The following is an 18,968-nucleotide window of genomic DNA, read 5'->3' as shown; positions in this document are numbered from 1 at the left end:
GATCTCTCATTTAGGTTGGAGCACTCAAGAGCAACTTAGAAATGTCCAGTGTCTGGACTATGATTCGAACCGGGGACATATCTTTGATATATTTCACTCTTAATATTTCAATAATTCACTGAAAATGAATAAATGTATATATCATGAATTTTATTTCAGTGAAAACTGATTCAGACTCCTTTAGACTTGAAGAAGTCATGGCATAACCAAAATAAAGTTTATATTTTATGAATTGCTTGCTTATTATTTCAGAAATCAAAACATTAAAGGAACGTTACAAAAATAGAAAAGACAGACTAACTGATATAAAGAACAAAGTGAAATCATCCATGGAAACACAGTATGAATCCATTATAAAGGAGGTACTAAGTTTGATGTTTACATGATGGTCTAATTTAGGAAGATACATGAATATTCCACTGTAAATCAAAGTGGTCTTTGGAAAACCTATGTCTCATTGTCTGTATCTACCATCTGTATATCATTGGAATGTTGTGGATCAGTGATTTTTCATGAGTTATAAGCCTTAATTTGTGGCATTTTAAAATTTCTGCATGGTAAGTTGCAGGAGATATACTTTTTTTTTTCATGAAAGACAACCTCTAGTTGTTTACTTGCATGTTCTATTTCTGAAAAAAACAACTGCCTTATCAAAGTTCAAAGCATGTGGAGACATGAGTTGTTTTTTTTTTTGTAAATAGTTACAACTGTGTGTATTTATTTTATTCAAGGCAAAAGAAGAGCTTGCACAGGAAGGTCTGGAGACAGACGAACAGGTTAGAGAAAACAGACAGGCAATCAGACAGCTTACCAAAACTGTAGATAATTTGCTCAATAAACTGGATAAAACTGAAAAAGGTGAGTTGGCCAGAAATCTTACCAGTTCTATTGATAAATTCCTTGATAAACTAAACAGGACGGAACAAGAAATGACAGACATTTATATTGTTAGAAGAAGTAATTTGAATGCAAGAGATTGAGAGTTTGATACCCAAAGGTTTTGAATACTTTTTTTGACAGTTTTAATGACAATGTTTAACGTCGGCGTTAACCCTTATCATGCTGGACATGATTGATTTTGCCTTTGAAACCAGTGCAGATCATGATCAGCCTGCATATCCATGCAGTCTGATCAAGATCTGCACTGTTTTCCATTCAGTAGGTATCTTTTTGGTATGCACCCCTTTTAACAGTTAATGGTACTGTCCAAATTTGAAGGTGGACAAGTTCATTATAGAAATTTAGCAGGGTAAGGGTTAAAGGCGGCTTCTCAGATTTTGGTAACGCAGTTAACTTGATTGAAACTTAAACATCAGATCAGTCAGGAAATTTTCACTGGTGGTGTTTTTAAAGTTTGATTTTCCTATCCTGGTTTTCCAACCAAAAAAGAGTTACATAAGCATAAATATAAATTTGATAAACATACTTTGCCTACACACTAACATAAATATAAGACCTGTTGTATTATATTTGTTAAAGATTTGCATTAACAACTACAATTGAAACTCGATCTCTCGAATTCCAAGAGATTGAGTCATTTTATTCGAGATAACCGATATTCGACTTAAAATGATATTTTGTGCTCGTGTTTTTCGAACTGGATTATAAAACATGTTTGAGATAGCCGCAGTTTTCAGATAAATGAGTTTGAGATATCGAGTTTCAAATGTATATATAATTGTAATCAAGTTTGAAAAATTGTAGTTACCTCCCTTTGCCTATCTTTGTGTACAATCAACATAGATTGGAAATAGATAAATTTAGAACCTTGACACAGTTGTAAAACTTTCCTTTTGGCTCTTATTGATATCTATCAAATTTAAATGTATAACTAGAAATTGTATTGAAATAAAAAGAAATACTCAGCTTTTTTGGATAGTTTTATTTAAAGGGGGCAGATGTAATTTAAAACATTTATAAAAATTAATAAAGTATACATTTATAATAGGGATCTAACACTGTGTAATGGGTCTTTTTGTTTCTTAAATTGATATTTAAACAGAATATCAAAAAAAGTTAAAAATGCCATAAAATGTTGCTGAAATGTGACTGACCACCTTTAATATCTCATATTAATTCTCATACAGTTGCTGAATTTCCAGCAATGTTTTGCTTTAGATTATATTTTCATCAGTATCAAGCACGAAATCCTAGCAGGATCCAATTAATATCTCATTTGTAGGAGATTATTGAATCCACTTCATTTCTGAATAACATTGTGTCATAAAATGCTTATTGGCAATTATATTTTTTTAGTTACATTTTTTCAAAACTCCATGACATTTCATACTGATAATAATTGATTGAAATATGGCATGATTAATGTCTTTCAGTTTTTATTTCATATAGTGCAACGGAGCACATGTTGGGCGTAAAAAAAAAATTGTTTGTTTCCGGTTTGTTTCCGGTATCCCGACCTACCCTAAATTTTTGGCCCGACCCTAAATGTTTTTATGGCCTTGGAGAATATTTTTTTCAACTTTTTAACAAAAAGATGCAAAACTGCACTTTTTATGCTTTAAACATGGCCAGTGATGTTAGAAATCAACTTACTGATGCTCTAAAGGCATAACCCCCTTATTTGTAATCATTTTTTGACAAAAAAATAATTTCCTAAAAGTCTCCCTTGATAAAAAAAAATTCCCCCCAAAAAAAATTTCCGACCTACCTACCCTAATTTTTTTGAGCATGTTACCGGAAACAAAGAATTTTTTTTTAGGCCTTATGGATCATTTACAGTATGAATGATTTTGCATGATTATGTTTCTGTGTTCCACTCTTCACACTTCTGCAGTTTTTTAGCTCGACTATTCATAGAATAGTGAGCTATTGCACTCGCCCATGCGTCGGCGTCGGCGTCTGCGTCCGCGTCCCGATTTTGGTTAAGGTTTTGTATGTAAGCTGGTATCTCAGTAACCACTTGTGGGAATGGATTGAAACTTCACACACTTATTCACTGTGACAAACTGACTTACATTGCACAGGTTCCATAACTCTATTTTGCTTTTTTACAAAATTATGCCCCTTTTTCGACTTAGAAATTTTTGGTTAAGGTTTTGTATGTAAGCTGGTAACTCAGTAACCACTTATGGGAATGGATTGAAACTTCACACACTTATTCACTGTGATGAACTGATCTACATTGCACAGGTTCCATAACTCTATTTTGCTTTTTTACAAAATTATGCCCCTTTTTCGACTTAAAAATTTTTGGTTAAGGTTTTGTATGTAAGCTGGTATCTCAGTACTTACTAATGGGAATGGATTGAAACTTCACATACTTGTTCACTATCATGATCTGACATGCACTAAGCAAGTCCCATAACTCTACTCTCTTTTTTTTTCAAAATTATGCCCCTTTTTCGACTTAGCAGTTTTTGGTTAAATTTTTGTATGTAATCTGATATCTCAGTATCCACTAATTAGAATGGATTGAAACTTCACACACTTGTTCACTGTCATGATCTAACATGCACTGTGAAGGTCCCATAACTCTACTTGGCATTTTTACAAAATTATGCCCCTTTGACTTAGCAGTTTTTTGTTAAGTTTTTGTATGTAAGCTGGTATCTCAGTATCCACAAATTGGAAAGGATTGAAACTTCACACACTTGTTCACTGTCATGATATGACATGCAGTACAGAGGTTCAATACCTCTACTTTGCATTTTACAAAATTATGCCCCTTTTTCAACTTTTGTATTCATTCAATTGACAAGGCTGTTGAATAGTCGAGCGTTGCTGTCCTCCGACAGCTCTTGTTTTATTTGTATTTGACTTACTTTTAAACAGACTGAATAAAGAATGCCCAGCTATACTTTTAATTGGTGAGGAATGTCTGGTAATAAGTTCATTTTAGATGTAAGCCATAGTCATGCTGCAGAAAAATTGAAATCAGACTACTATTGAAACAAAAATGGCAGGTTGAAATTTAAGAAAATAGCAAACCATGAAGGCAGCATTTTAACATCATTTACATGTGGAGTTATTTACTGTAAAATCATTAAAGTTCGTGGGCATGAAATTTCGTGGTTTTGGTCAAAACGGCAATTTCCTGGCGATATGAATTCGTGGATTTCAACTTTTGAACATAAAATGAATGGAAATTTTACTTGTTCGTTGGGATTAAATTTTGTGGATTGACTCAACCACGAAATCCACGAAGAATTAGTCCCCCACGAATATTAATGATTTCACAGTATTTAGCAGTTACCCTTTTAAATGGATTGATTTCTATAAGTTTTTAGTTTAAACTGTAAAGCATAGTTTCTTTCATACTTATTGGTTAAAGTAGAGAAATTTTATTTTCAGGATTAAGGAAAGATAGATAAATATCTTAAAATAGATTGAATCTGCCATTTTGTTTTATGTTGTCATAGAAACAAAAAAGCTGCCTTTTGACTTAATATTGAATATTGCATTTTTAAACCAATTTTGAAAATTATTTCCCTGCTTTAAATAATTTAACAAGACATTTAAGGTGGAATGTGCCTAATTTGAAGTTGTTGGGTTCCATTTCGAAATATTGTTTAATATAAAATTCCACATATTCCTCATATAATGCTAATTTTACTTTTTTCTCTACAAACCTTCAAACACGACCATTGACGTCCATTTTTGATGAACCATGATTTCATGTCCATCAGACTGTTTTCGTAAATCATTCTGTTCAGTCAACAAGTATAGATTAGCTGAGAGAGAAAAAAGTTACAGAAATATAAAAAAAGTAAAATACGCATTCAATGAGAAATATGCTGAATTTTATATTATACAAAATGTTGAAACGGAACCCAACAACTTCAAATTAGGTGCATTCCACCTTAACAACATTACTTTTCCCTCTAAGCTGTTATTGATCATCTTCAAGTAATAGTACAGCTCATAATACTAAGCAGTATTTTAGTTGGTTTCAAAGAATATATACATTGTGTTCCACATTTATTTTGTTGATGAGAGGCAGGCATGGTCCTTTAACCTTTACCCTGCTAACTTTCTGAAATGGACTGTCTCTCATTCAATTTGGGCAGTACCATTTATCATTTGAAGGGCGTTCACAGAAAATTTACTGAAGATCCTGGTCTGCACTGGCCGCAAAGGCAGAATCACTTGCCGTCAGCAGGCTAAAGGTTAAATCATTACTTAGCTAAATAAGTAGAAATGATGTCCATTTGTGCAGTGTCTTCTTTCAGTTCATCAAGGTACTTGAGACACTTTGATTGGCTGTCTAGACTAATAAAATGTTTTTCACAGAGCATTTCAAAATGTGTATTTTCAACGAATAGTCTGAGCTATTCTACTCACCCTTGTGTCAGTGTCAGTGTCAGCGTCACACCTTGGTTAAAGTTTTGCATGGAAGTCCATACAGCTGTCATTTAAAGGCATATAGCTTTGAAATTTACTTTTTTCTTTTTCTAGGTCAAAAATCAACCTCACTTAGTCAAGTTCCATAACTCTGACATGTACTTTGGCCAAATTATGCCCCCTTTTGGACTTAGAAAATGCTGGTTAAATTTTTGCATGCAAGTTACTATCTCCAAAACGAATGCAGGTATTGAATTGAAACTTAACATGTGTCTTCGGGGTTATAGTCAAGGTGATAGCATCAAGTCCCATAACTCTGACATTTTGGCCAAATTATGCCCACTTTTGAACGTAAAAAATCGTGGTTCAAGTTTTGCATTCTAGTTACTTATCTCAAAAACTTATGCAAATATTGAATTGAAACTTCACATGTTTCCTCAGGTTTATAAAACTAGGTCATAGCATCAAGTCCCATAATTCTGACCAGCATTTTGCAAAATTATGTCCCTTTTTGAACTTAAAATCTTCTGGTTAAAGTTTTGCACGTGAGTTACTATCTCCAAAAGTAATGCAGATAATGGATTGAAACTATATAGATATTTTGACATTCAGGGTAATATTCCTCCTTTTGGGACAACAGTTCAAGTAGTCGAGCATTTGGTGTCTTACCAACAGCTCTTGTCTGTGATATTTTTGTCCAGAAAGTTGTACAGATGAGTTTTTCAATGTTTTCAGAAATAAAAGCGGTTGACAAAGAGTTGGAACAGTTTGCAGAATATGATAGTGAAGAAAAAGATGTGAAATCTATACCTCCAGTTAAAGATTCAGATACACACACAGCTGTTTCCCCTGCTAAAGGTAAGTGATGAAATCTATACCTCCAGTTAAAGATTCAGATACACGCACAGCTGTTTCCCCTGCTAAAGGTAAGTGATGAAATCTATACCTCCAGTTAAAGATTCAGATACACGCACAGCTGTTTCCCCTGCTAAAGGTAAGTGATGAAATCTATACCTCCAGTTAAAGATTCAGATACACGCACAGCTGTTTCCCCTGCTAAAGGTAAGTGATGAAATCTATACCTCCAGTTAAAGATTCAGATACACGCACAGCTGTTTCCCCTGCTAAAGGTAAGTGATGAAATCTATACCTCCAGTTAAAGATTCAGATACACGCACAGCTGTTTCCCCTGCTAAAGGTAAGTGATGAAATCTATACCTCCAGTTAAAGATTCAGATACACGCACAGCTGTTTCCCCTGCTAAAGGTAAGTGATGAAATCTATACCTCCAGTTAAAGATTCAGATACACACACAGCTGTTTCCACTGCTAAAGGTAAGTGATGAAATCTATACCTCCAGTTAAAGATTCAGATACACACACAGCTGTTTCCACTGCTAAAGGTAAGTGATGAAATCTATACCTCCAGTTAAAGATTCAGATACACACACAGCTGTTTCCCCTGCTAAAGGTAAGTGATAAAATCTATACCTCCAGTTAAAGATTCAGATACACACACAGCTGTTTCCCCTGCTAAAGGTAAGTGATGAAAACCGTCCTTCAAGAAAATAGGTTAGAATTAAACCTCCATCTAAAGATACACATTCTAGACTACACATTCTAGACTTAGTGATGTTCTCCTGTTAAAGGTAAGTGAGGAAGTCCTTTCATCCAGTTAAAGATTCAGATACACTCAGTGTTATTTCCATTACTTAAAAAATGATGATATCCATAGCTCCAGCTGAAGGTACAGATAAGACTACCAGTGATGTTTTCCCAACTTAAGATAAGAGAGGAAGTTGATGCCTCCAGTTAAAGATACTGTTACTTTTGTTTCACCTCTTAAGTAAGGAAGTCCATAAATTCAATTAAAGGTATTTCTCCTGGTATATGTTGTGCTTTTTTCTTACAATTTAAGAATAACATTCAATGCTTTTCAGTTGGTCAGTTAGAGACATTTATTTTTCAATAATTCCAGTATTTGTTAATTCAAGTAATGTGGTTGGTTTAGCAGAATCATTCACTCAATGATGAAACCCTTGTTTTATCATTTTGTATTCATACGCGTATTTCAGTGTTGCGCCAATTCTGAAACGGATAGCAGTAATATTTGAAAAACACTGATAATTTATGCTGCGTTTACACTTAGCCACGATGTCCACGATTTCAAAAAAGTGCAAAGCTACACAATTTATTGCATGAATTTTGTATTACTTCACTTTCCTATGATTGCTTACGCTCTCTACGTTTTGTTACTACCTGTAGCATTATGTTACGAAACCAACACAATTCTGGTCAAGATCTGCCACAATTTTCATCACGTTTTCTCAAGTTCTCTTATGATTACCACAATATGTTATCACATTTTGTCACGTTCTGTTTAGATCCCTCATGTTATCAAGTTCTGTAAAGCTGTCCTACGATTTATGTTCTCGATTTGATCAAGATTGTCATGTTTTGAGCACGATTGGAGTATAAATAGGAGGCATGGGTCATCCTCTCATTCTCTCCAGAGATTCCAAAGAGGAACGAGCTATGCATCCAAGAGATGAAGAAGATGCTGAATTGGCAATTTTCATGTATGCCTATAGTTACTCGATGGCAGCAGCAGAAAGGGACGGAACAGGGCAGGATAGAAGAGAGAGGAAGGAGAAGAAGAAATAGAAGGCCTAGGCCCTGCTTAGTGAGACCATGGTTAAGTGTAAACCAAAGGCACAGATTGGGATATTACTGTCAACTTCCCAACAGAGAACTAAGGCGTGAAGATGTTGGCTCCTACGTCAACTCTGTAAGGATGCCTCCAGATCTGTTTGATGAGATCCTGGAAAGAACAACACCAAGCATAGAGAGGCAAAGTACCAGACAAGAACTCCTATCACCTGAATTGAAGCTGGCCGTCACCCTCAGACATCTGGCCACTGGTGATGCGGTAGGTTCTCTTTCCACTGGCTCCACATGGACTTCTGTTGGAGCTTCTTTAGCTGCTGGCAGTGGTTTGGGAGGTGAGACAACCTTGTCATTCCTGGCAGAACATTTCTGTCTTCTTGGCTGGCACCGTTGTAGAGTGTCGAAAACGCCACAATCTTGCAGACCATGGAGCCACAATGTGGAAACCGCACCGGTCCTTATAGTAATGTCACAAAGCGTCACAGAGCATGGGAGCCAATTGGGATGATCCTAACAGAACATGCCGCAGTGTGATGGAATTACAAATACTTCACAATATGTCTTGATGAATGGTAGTAGAGAGTGATAGAGCGTGAGAGAAACGTAGTGGAATCGTAGTGGAACTTAAGGAATCATGTTTCCTAGTTCACCAAAATCCCCTACGATAGATCATCAAGGTCTGATGCACTACGTTAAGGTCTGTTAAACTGTACTATGCTCTACTGTGATTTCCACGTTCTATCACACTTTCTCAAGATTTAACGATAAATCGGGATAATCGTGGAAAAAAATTTGACTCAAAAATTTTGTCACGATCATCACAATTCCACCAAGTTGCCTTAAGATCACCATGATTCGATCCCACGACCCCCCCCCCCACATTCACTATGCTTTTCTCAAATCATGAACATCGTGGCTAAATGTAAATGCAGCATTCCTAACCTCAGAATGAAATGTAAATGTGAGCACTAAATATTTTTTAGTTAGATAATTTCCTGTCCAATTATTATTTAGATTCAAAATATGATAAAATTTTGTTTTCATACTGTTAACTTACTACTTAAAATTTGTGTGAAGATAATTTCTGTTACTCTCAAAAGATACTTACTTTAAGGTTGTTGTTGCATTGTTTCCTGTTAGTGCTGCTTCTAGAGATCGTTGTTAATTATTTTCTGCCACTGTTTGCCATTAATTGTAGGCCTGTAACCACATTGGAGCACAATGAGGCAGCTGCCTCGGTTGAAATTTCCAAAGCAGAAAAATGCAAAAATATCTCTTAACAGTAGATCTCAGTTTTGTATAAAATGTTGACTTCTGATAGGTCAGTACATAATTATACTTCTCATCGTTTGAAAAGATAAGCTTCACAAACAGATATATTGCCACAATAGCCGACAACGTTTCAGTACAAATGCCAACGAAAATACAATGACTGATCACATTAAAGTGAATAATTTTCCTGGAGAGGATACCCTCGGACCCCGCTACTCTGCATCTGGCTACGGTACTGGAATGTGAAATATTACAGACATTTTTTGCTACTGAAAGTAAGCTGTTAAGATTAGGTAAAAAGCACAGAGAAACATTGAATGCTGCTACTACATACAGAATATGCTAAATGCTATGTTGGTGTGTATTTCAGATCCTATACCATTACACACTGTTAAATTTCATTTTAAGGTATGACATATTAAAGGGAGGTAAGAGAAAGACAATGAATACAATCACATTTTCGTGAAATCGTACAAATTTAAAAAATCTCTGTAAAATATTGCCAAAAATAATCAAAATAATTTTGATAGGTTATTAGCTTTGTATTGGGAAATATTGCGCGACTTTAGGAGCGCAATATACTTCCACTGAAGAACGAGTGCATATTTCCCGATGCAAAGATAATAACCTTTTTATTACATACACATCTACACGTATAAATATAATAAATTTGTTCAGTAGCCTGAATAGGATTGGCAATACTGAACTAAATAGAAAAAATGGTGCAACGACAAAGACTGAATTACGCCCTGCACCCGATATGAAATTCAGGCGTCAGTGTATGGAAAAATATTGACATTTCCGGTACCAGTGTAACTTAACGGGGAATAGAAATGAGTATGTAATAATATACAATATACATATATTTATTTGCATATTTGTTTTTTCCTCCAGCATTTTGCATCATTCTTTTATTAGCAATATCATGACAGTTGTACTCTGGTAGAAAATCAAGGAAATGTAATCATGAGAACTAATACTCTATTAAAATTAGAGTTGTTCCCCTTTAATCATATGATCTACTGAGATACCAGGCAATTTTTGTATATTTTCAGCATTTTGAGCCCTACCAAAATGCATGTTTCATAAAATGAGTGGAACTAGTTAGTTTGATACAAGGTGATGTACCAGACAGTGTTTTCATTAGTTTCATAGGTACCAGGCAGCGTGTTCATGGGTTTGAGTGTGTATTCAGTGCTTTGAATGATATTAGTAGTGTATTCACTAGATTGAGTGGCATCAACCAGTGTATTCAGTTGTTTGAGTGGTCCCTGGTAGTGTATTCAGTTGTTTATATGGCAACAGACAGTAAATTCAGTAATTTGAGCGGCACCAAACTCAGTGTATTCTTTGGTTTAAATAGAACAAAATGGTGTATTCATTAAATTGAATTTTACTAAACAATATATTCATTAGTATGAGTGGCACCAAACAGTGTATTTAGTACTGTCTCGAAGTGTATTCAGTAGTTTCAGTCATACGAAATGTGTGATTCAGTGGTGCGAGTGGCACCAAACAGTGTATTTGGTAGTTGAAGTGGCACAAAACAGTTTCTTCAGTAGTTTTTGTGTGATATAAGGCAGTGCATTCAGTTGTTGAAGTGATTTGAAATTGTGTATCCAATACTTCAGGTGTAACCTGATTCTTTATAATGAAGAATGGCACAGGCCAGTTTGTTAATAAAGAAATTGATACCTTGTAAAGAGTAGTTCCAGGTAGACTGTATAGTAAATGGTGTAATGTTTGTTTGCACCAAGAAGTTGTTTTTTTTCATATCTGATATACTTCATTACAAGCAGGGTCCTGCCAGCCTGATATAGCTATTGTAAAGTAGATGTCTGACCAGAGCTTGCTTCTTGGATGAAATACGTGCGGTATTGCACACATTATCCTTGGAAGCCATTTTACATGCCACCTCTTACATGCTCCGTGGAATAATAAATAGACATTTAATTGACATTCTAATTATTGTTAGGTTTGTGTCTCAGCATAACACCTGTCAGACTTGTATTTACATACTGATGCTTTTTCCTGCACGACAACACTTAATAGTTCACAAATATGCGTCTGTTGTGCATGTCAGATGGGGTAAATAACTTCTGCAATGTAAAAAAAGCAAGAAGAATGTTGATTTTCTCCATTATTTCAAATTAAAGCCTTGCAGCAGTTTACTCCTTTCCGCAAACTATTTTTGGTAATTTATTAGCCCATACCCTGCTAAATTCCTATAATGAACTTGTCCATCTTCCAATTTGGACAGTACCATTGACTGTTAGAAGAGATGCTTACCAAAAAGATACTGACTAAATGGTGAACAGTGCGCAGGCTGATCAAGATCTACACTGGTTGCAAAGGCAGAATCTGTCGTGTCCAGCATGATAAGGTTTAGGATTATGTCAATATGTTTGTAACACTGGTCATGTTCCAAGTACTCACAATTTATCTATTTTTGAGAGAGAAAAAATGCGTAAAAAGTGTAAATGTGGCACTTTAATTAACAAGAAATTGGTTAAAAATTTAATCCCTTATTGATAATCATAATGGTTTTACACTATATACAGTATGATTATTTATACATTACCATAAATTGGGATTGTATAATAACCCTTTGATTATAATAAAATGAATACTGTTTAAACCAAGGTGAGATTTAGACCACCCCTGTTGAAATGTCTTCGGATCCTGTCTCATGTACACACAAGCTTTCAATGCAGTATGTCATGATTCATATCTATGAGAAATGCATCTCCCCTTTTCATGTTGTTCTTTATCTTTTATGGGTTTAATTAGAGATCAAAGTCCCCATGAGTGATAATTATCTGAAGGATTATTTATGTATTATCACAAATTGGAGTTGTAATATTTATTAATTTTTAATTATAACCCCATCTACTGAATCCCCACACAGTACCTTATAATAAATCTTGCAGATATATATTATGTAGAGATGTTTTCTGATAATTATAAGATTTGCTATTTAATTAATGTTGCAGTGATGCAGAATCTGCCACTGAATATTATATTATCTTATAGAATATCATATTTAGATTAAAATCCTACCATTAAGTGCATTTTATTTGGCATTACACTCCAAATATCAGTAATAATATTTATTAACCTTTAGCCTGCTGGCGGCAAGTGATTTTGCCTTTGCAACCAGAGCAGACCAAGATCAACCTGCACGTCCATGCAGACTGGTCTGCACTGTTAGCTATTCAGTCAGTAAATTTTCAGTGAACACCCCTTTGAATAATAAGTGGTGCTGGCCAAATTGAACGATGGACAAAATTTGAAAATTTAGCAAGGTAAAGGTTAATCACAAAAGCATTGCCGAATAATTCTATGAATGAATCACTTCTGGCTCTTGAACATAAGTCTACTTATGCCAGCACCACAATAATATTAAAGCCGAGTAATTCTAGGTTTGAATAGTTTTAGAAGTTTACTGAAGAATCAGTTATGCCTGTGTTTTCTGTTCACAGTGCCAAAATAGTTTCATGTTTCCAATTTTTTTTTACTCAAGAGTTGTTTATTGGGCTAACGTAATTTATTCTGACCATTCACTGCCCTTCATCCATCTGCCATCCGGTTTCATCTTCACGTGATGTCTGTTCAGAAACCATTTTGTTGAAGTTGATTAAACTTAGCCTTGACATTTTTTGGATGGTCCTCTTCCAAAATTTTGCAAACAGTTCCTTTTTGTTGCACATAGGGGCCACCAGAGTTAAAAGCGAAAAAAATCTAAAATGACATCTTCCCCAAAGCCATTGGTCCTACTTTGGAATAATTTTACAGAAGTGTTCCTCAGAAGACCTTCTTTTATCGCTATTCAAGTTAGTTTGATTCGGAAAATAACATGACTGCCAGAGCTATAAATAGAAAAATAAAAAAAAACAGCAGCAGATTCTCTTTCTTCATAATTGGACCAGTACCAGTACTGAAGTAAATTCACACAAATATTTCTCGGGTCCTCTACCAATAATGTTTAGTTATTTTTTCGATTCATGAAAACAAGGCTGCCAGAGGGCATGGTCACTTTTGTGTTTATGTATAAAGTAGAAATTTCTAAGATTTTCTTGTCAGAAACAGCTTTTAATACACTATTTCACAGGGCAGGGCCACTTTTCTATATACATATATATGTATGTTATTAAAAGGGGTTTTTGTCAGTAATTGCTTGCTTGATTTCGTAGTTACTTGGCAGAAATGTTTCTCTTTGAGGAATGTCTAACTAAGTTGTTACAAATTAGTCAAGTGAGTGATCCTGGGCCATTACTGCCATTTTGTTTATAAAATAGCATGTTTTCAACTGGCACAGTGTGATCTGCAGTGTGTTTTCCACTTAGACAATTATTACCTTTGTCTTTGATAAAAAAAATCAAGGTTTATAGGACTTTCAAGTGAGCACACTTCATTTCCTTTTTACTTCTGACAGTTAATTACCCATAATGTTTATGATAAGTATGGTTTATTTTTTTTTATGACAACAAGATATCAACGTAACTGCAGAATCAACAAATTGCCTAGATTTTCCTTACAAATCTCAGAAGCAGATTCTGTTATATCCACCCTTTCATGTTTTATTTAAAGCAAATTAATTAGTTACTCCCAAGTAGTGTACTCTGGCGAGGATGTTTCTGATTCTGTGTACTGTCTGTACGAGATTCTCATTTATTAGTAATTTGTAATTACTTTGTAATTTTACATTTCGAAAATGTAAGTATATTCTAGTTTTGTTTTAGTTTATTTAAGTTTGCAGATTTCCATGAAACTTTCTCGGAATGTTGACAATGTGTAATGCTGTTATAACTACAAACCTTTGACAGAAGTTTGAAAGAAATCCTATAAGCTTGATAGTTATTAATCTTTAGCCTGCTGGCAGCAAGTGATTCTGCCTTTGCGACCAGTGTAGACCAAGATCAGCCTGCACAGATGTGCAGGCTGATCATGGTCTGCACTGTTCGCTTTTTCAGTCAGTAAATTTTCAGTGAACATTCTTTTTAAATAATAAGTGGTACTGCCCAAATTGAATGATTGGTCAGGCCATTTTAGAAATTTAGCAGGGTAAAGGATAAGTACAACCATGATTAAAATGGTTACAAAGTATATACAGTCAAACCTGTATTAAGCTGTCAGCCAGTGGAGTGACACAATGTGGCTGCTTGCGACAGGTGGCTGTTTAAATGAGGTGGAAGTAATAGCAGGATGTCAGTTTGGGAAGTAAGCTGACTGGCTACTAAATCCAAGTGACTGGTTAATTCACAAAATCAGCAGAACAGATAGATCAAAAGTGCAAGACTTGCCTTCAAGGAAATTTTCAAGCTGTAATTATAAATAAAAGAAAATTAGTAGAAAATTGCCAGATTATCTTTTCCTTTGTTTTCATTTCGGCAGATTATCTTGAGAGCTCTTTTTGGCTAATTTTATTGCATATTTCGTGAGAAAATATGTATGCTTCAGCTTAACTTGTTTGAGTTTGGGAGTCTGCTTTAATCAAAAGGTAATTCTGCTTTGTAATCTTTAATTGCTTCTCATAATGATAAAATCTGCTGTTCTATAAATAACTTCATACGTAAAAAAAATTATAAATAAATTTCATCTTTTTTTAATAGCTGTACAGTATTGGGGAGAGGCCGATTTTCTAAGAATCTTTGTAAAGAGGTGTTGACTCAACAAAGGTATTGTAAAAATGGGATGATGATGGGTAGAATTTTCCAAATCAGCACCCAATACACAGTAAAAGGAGACGACATTGGAGTCACAAATGCTCATTGGTCTGTCTGTCTGTCCGTCCATCTGTCTGTCATAAGGCGTATCTTGAAAGCTGTTCAATGTTCTTTGAAGAAGAAGTCCTTAATTCAAAATGATTACACAACCACAATACATGTTTATTAAGTGTTTATGGTTAAAATGAATTTATTTAAAATGATTTTCAGATACCTAAGTTCTTACTTTTTCCTAATTGGGCTTTGTGAAACAGGCCTATGTACCACACCTAATAATTGTCAGGCCTTATTTGCAATCAACATATTTGAAAGGGTTCAGAAAATATTAAAGGGCCACGCAGTACAGAAAAAAAACAACATTTTAAAGGTGACTTAGTTCAGTGAATGGCTGCAGTTGTATTTAATTTTGATTTATTTGAAAGGTTATTTTGTATGTTGTAAGCTGTATTTTTCATATTGATACATTGCAGCTGTTTTCAAGATAGGAAATAGCAAAGTACATGCAATTTAAACATCTTTCATGTAAAAATCTTTATAAGTACACTTTTCACAAATGTAAAATATGAATACTAATTATTCCAGTACAGCTGGTAGATGTAAAATTGATTATGATTAATATAACTCCATGGTATCTGTTCCTATTGAAAGAAACAATATATGAGCTGCGCCATGAGAAAACCAACATAGTGGCTTTACGACCAGCATGGATCCAGACCAGCCTGCACATCCGCGCAGTCTGGTCAGGATCCATGCTGGTCGCTTTCAAAGCCTATTGCAATTAGAGAAACTATTAGAGAACAGCATGGATCCTGACCAGACTGCGCGAATGCGCAGGCTGGTCTGGATCCATGCTGGTCGCAAAGCCACTATGTTGGTTTTCTCATGGCATGGCTCATATGTAATACCACTTGGCGCACACCCGATTTCTTCTCCTTTCAGAAATCATCAAATATTTCTTAATTTTTTTTCACCCAACTAACCGACTTGTATTAAAATGAGTACATGTACATTACATGCACAGTTGAGCGTAAAAAACCTGTTCTTTTTCGATTATTGTTAACACTAATTTCCTCTCATTTAAACGTAATTTAGAGTTGTGACATAGAGTAATAATGTTATTATCGACATTGTTATTATACTTTTGTTATTTAGGCCAAGTGAAACGTGAAAGACAAAAATGATTTCAAAAACGATGATTGCATTTGTAACAGTGCTATTTTCGAAACCTTTTCACAATTTCTAAAAGCCATTAATGCATCTTTCTTGCTCCATTAAAAAGAAAATAATTTGTGAATGGCTTCATAGGAATGATTTATGTTACTGATATCTGGGGTTATGAAAAGGTCATTCATTAAGTCATTTGCAAAATTAGTTGTCTGTGACCTTCTGAATTAAAGAAATTTGATAGGAAACTATATCTGCTGACAGCCACAAAAATTGTATTGTATGCAGCAATCATGCAGTCAAGCCAGACCTGATTGAAAGTTAAATTTTTAAAAAAAATATAATTAAAGTGATTAGACAGTCACCCATTTTCAGGGAGTTTCATGTTTTATATTCCAAATTTCTATGTAATGTCCCAGTTTTTTCTAATACTCAGAATTTAATCTGATACAATTTCTCTCCCTTCACAAGGTTTTTTCTTTTGTTATTTTCTATCATATTAGAATGATGGTCTGCTACACCAGTTTTGATTCTTTACCCTATTCTCTATCATCAACTCCATTTCCTGTCTTTCAGCTAATTTTCTATCCGTGGGGAGGGGGTCGGGGGTTTATGGAATTTGATATCTGATATCTCATTTGCTATTTGAAGCCCCATTTGTGTTCGATTTTAAGGGTATAAAGTATTTGGTTCTGCAATATCAGTATCTAGTAACCCATTTTCTATCTTTTACCCCATTTTTGTTACCATTCTAATCGAATTTAGTTATCAGTATGTTGTACAGTTGACCCAGTGCTTATTTTTGTCCTATTTTCTATCCATGTCATGAGAATTTACAAGTAATCTCTAATACTTATCTGATGCCGCATTTTCTATATATGTAGAAACCCAGTGTCTATTTTTGTCCTATTTTTCTGTCCATACTATGGGAATTAACTGGGAGTCCCAAATATTTATCTGTTGCCACATTTTCTATCAATTTTAGGACATTTTATCATTATATTTTCTGCATAAAAAAATTATGTAAAGTAAGTATTTTCTTCTATGTGAGGAAGTAAGTCATCAAGATGGATTACGGAAGGTCGGTGGTTCTACCCAAGCGCCCAACCATGCCTGCAATATTGTCCAGAGAGGCACCCTAGGTCTTGCACTATCAAAAGCTGGAAAGTCGCCATATGACCAATAATCGTGTTGGTGTGACATTAAAACCAGCCCTGTTTTCTCTTTTTTCTTGTAAAATTAGATATCCAGTACCCTTTTTAGCTCACCTGAAGTGCTCAAAGGTGAGCTTTTGTGATCACCCTGTGTCCATCGTCCGTCGTCAGTCGTCCGTCGTCAACAATTTGACTGTTAACACTCTAGAGGTCACAACTTTGGCCCAATCTTAATGGCAGGCCTCGACCTTAGCGGTGGACCGTTGGACCGACGCAACCAAAATATCGGCAGGTCCACTAACTATCAAAAGTTGGGTAGACCGACGGTCAACCAATTTTCAGTCACGGTCTGCAAATAAAATAAAACCCTTAAAAGTGAAAAATAGGGGGAACAATCGTACCCATATCGGCGAATTCACAAAACGAAAGTTAATTTTGCCTTAAGTACGGCATTCTACAGTTATAAGCGTCAGGATAACACGAATGGACTACTCCACCGATCGGGCGAGTGGTTTTTACGTGGTAACTTTACCAAATTGAGAAATTACATCAGCAAAATTACCTGGATTGACTGGAATTTACCCGCGCATTCTAAAAATATCAAAACATCATGCTGGTAATTTTCCATTCCCCTAGCACGTGCGCCCTATCGTTATATCTAATTTACATCGCGGTTACTTTTGACACAAAAAACGCGCATAGTGCATTCATTTTTTTAATATAATCACTTCAAATTTTCAACACCGCTTGAGAACTAAAACAGTTTTGAATTCTATAACACATTTAATAAGATATCGACAGGATTGTAGGCAAATTCTTTAAAAACGATCAAATTTTCATATAATGTTTTGTAAAATTTCCAACAGCGCATCTTGATTATTTATATTCTTTCTTAAAGTAAATAAACGTACATACTATAGTAATAAAATTCAGACTTTTGACCAGAAAGTACAAAAAACACAATTAAAAAATCTTAAATATATGAAAAAGCGGCAGCAATTTAAATACATGGAGTAAATCGATTTTTGGCAAACAGATTTCTGTTAGGCGGCAGAATAGGTTACGTGACCTCATGAACGTAAATAGAAATGTGGTTTTGAAATAAGCAGTATGATGTCGTTGCGGGTTTTAGTAAGTTTTAAATGATTCTTTTACATGTATTTTTGACACAATACTTTGTTAGATATTCTTCTCAAACAATAATGTAAATTTCTTGAGGGCAAATAGGTCACAGAGGTAGGACATCCACTATCATCGTTCACGGTTTGACACATTTACATGTCAGTTTATACGGGATATTGCACATTCGCTTTAAAAAAATTAAAGAAAAAACTTTTTTACTGATTTCTTCTCAAGAGTTTAAAGGAATCGAGAAAGTACGATCAGACAGTGATGTGTCACATGGCGCGAAAATTTGACGTAATGCCATGACATCTCGGGAAACTATACACTTTGATCTCCACTTCAGATGCCACAATAACCGACACACTTCTTTTAGCTGTTTGAGGGGGTGTTAATTGATGATGAAAACAAGGCCAATTACTTAGTTTATTCATCAGAATTATTACCGATAATTGTTGATGATTTTTTTTCACTTTCAACACAGGTCGGGAGGATGATGATTCGCTTCGAGTGCGGGAGGTTTGGGTTCGATCCACGGCCGCGATCTTACCAAAGACGTAAAA

General features: G+C 34.9%; 1 protein-coding gene across 1 annotated transcript in view; it reads left to right on the top strand.

Annotated features, from left to right (window-relative positions):
* The window catches only part of LOC123559421 (protein OS-9-like), an 89,980-nt gene that overhangs the window by 49,053 nt on the left and 21,959 nt on the right, over positions 1 to 18,968 (top strand). The window contains exons 11-13 of the mRNA XM_053552711.1: positions 253 to 362; positions 732 to 858; positions 6,037 to 6,159. Of these exons, the coding sequence (XP_053408686.1) occupies positions 253 to 362; positions 732 to 858; positions 6,037 to 6,159 (360 nt within the window). The remainder of the gene's footprint in view (positions 1 to 252; positions 363 to 731; positions 859 to 6,036; positions 6,160 to 18,968) is intronic.

The sequence above is a fragment of the Mercenaria mercenaria genome, chromosome 10 (genome assembly GCF_021730395.1).
Source record: "Mercenaria mercenaria strain notata chromosome 10, MADL_Memer_1, whole genome shotgun sequence".
Lineage (NCBI taxonomy): Eukaryota > Metazoa > Mollusca > Bivalvia > Venerida > Veneridae > Mercenaria > Mercenaria mercenaria.
The sequence above is the reverse complement of the archived record's forward strand: the minus strand, read 5'-3'. Positions and strand labels throughout refer to the sequence as shown.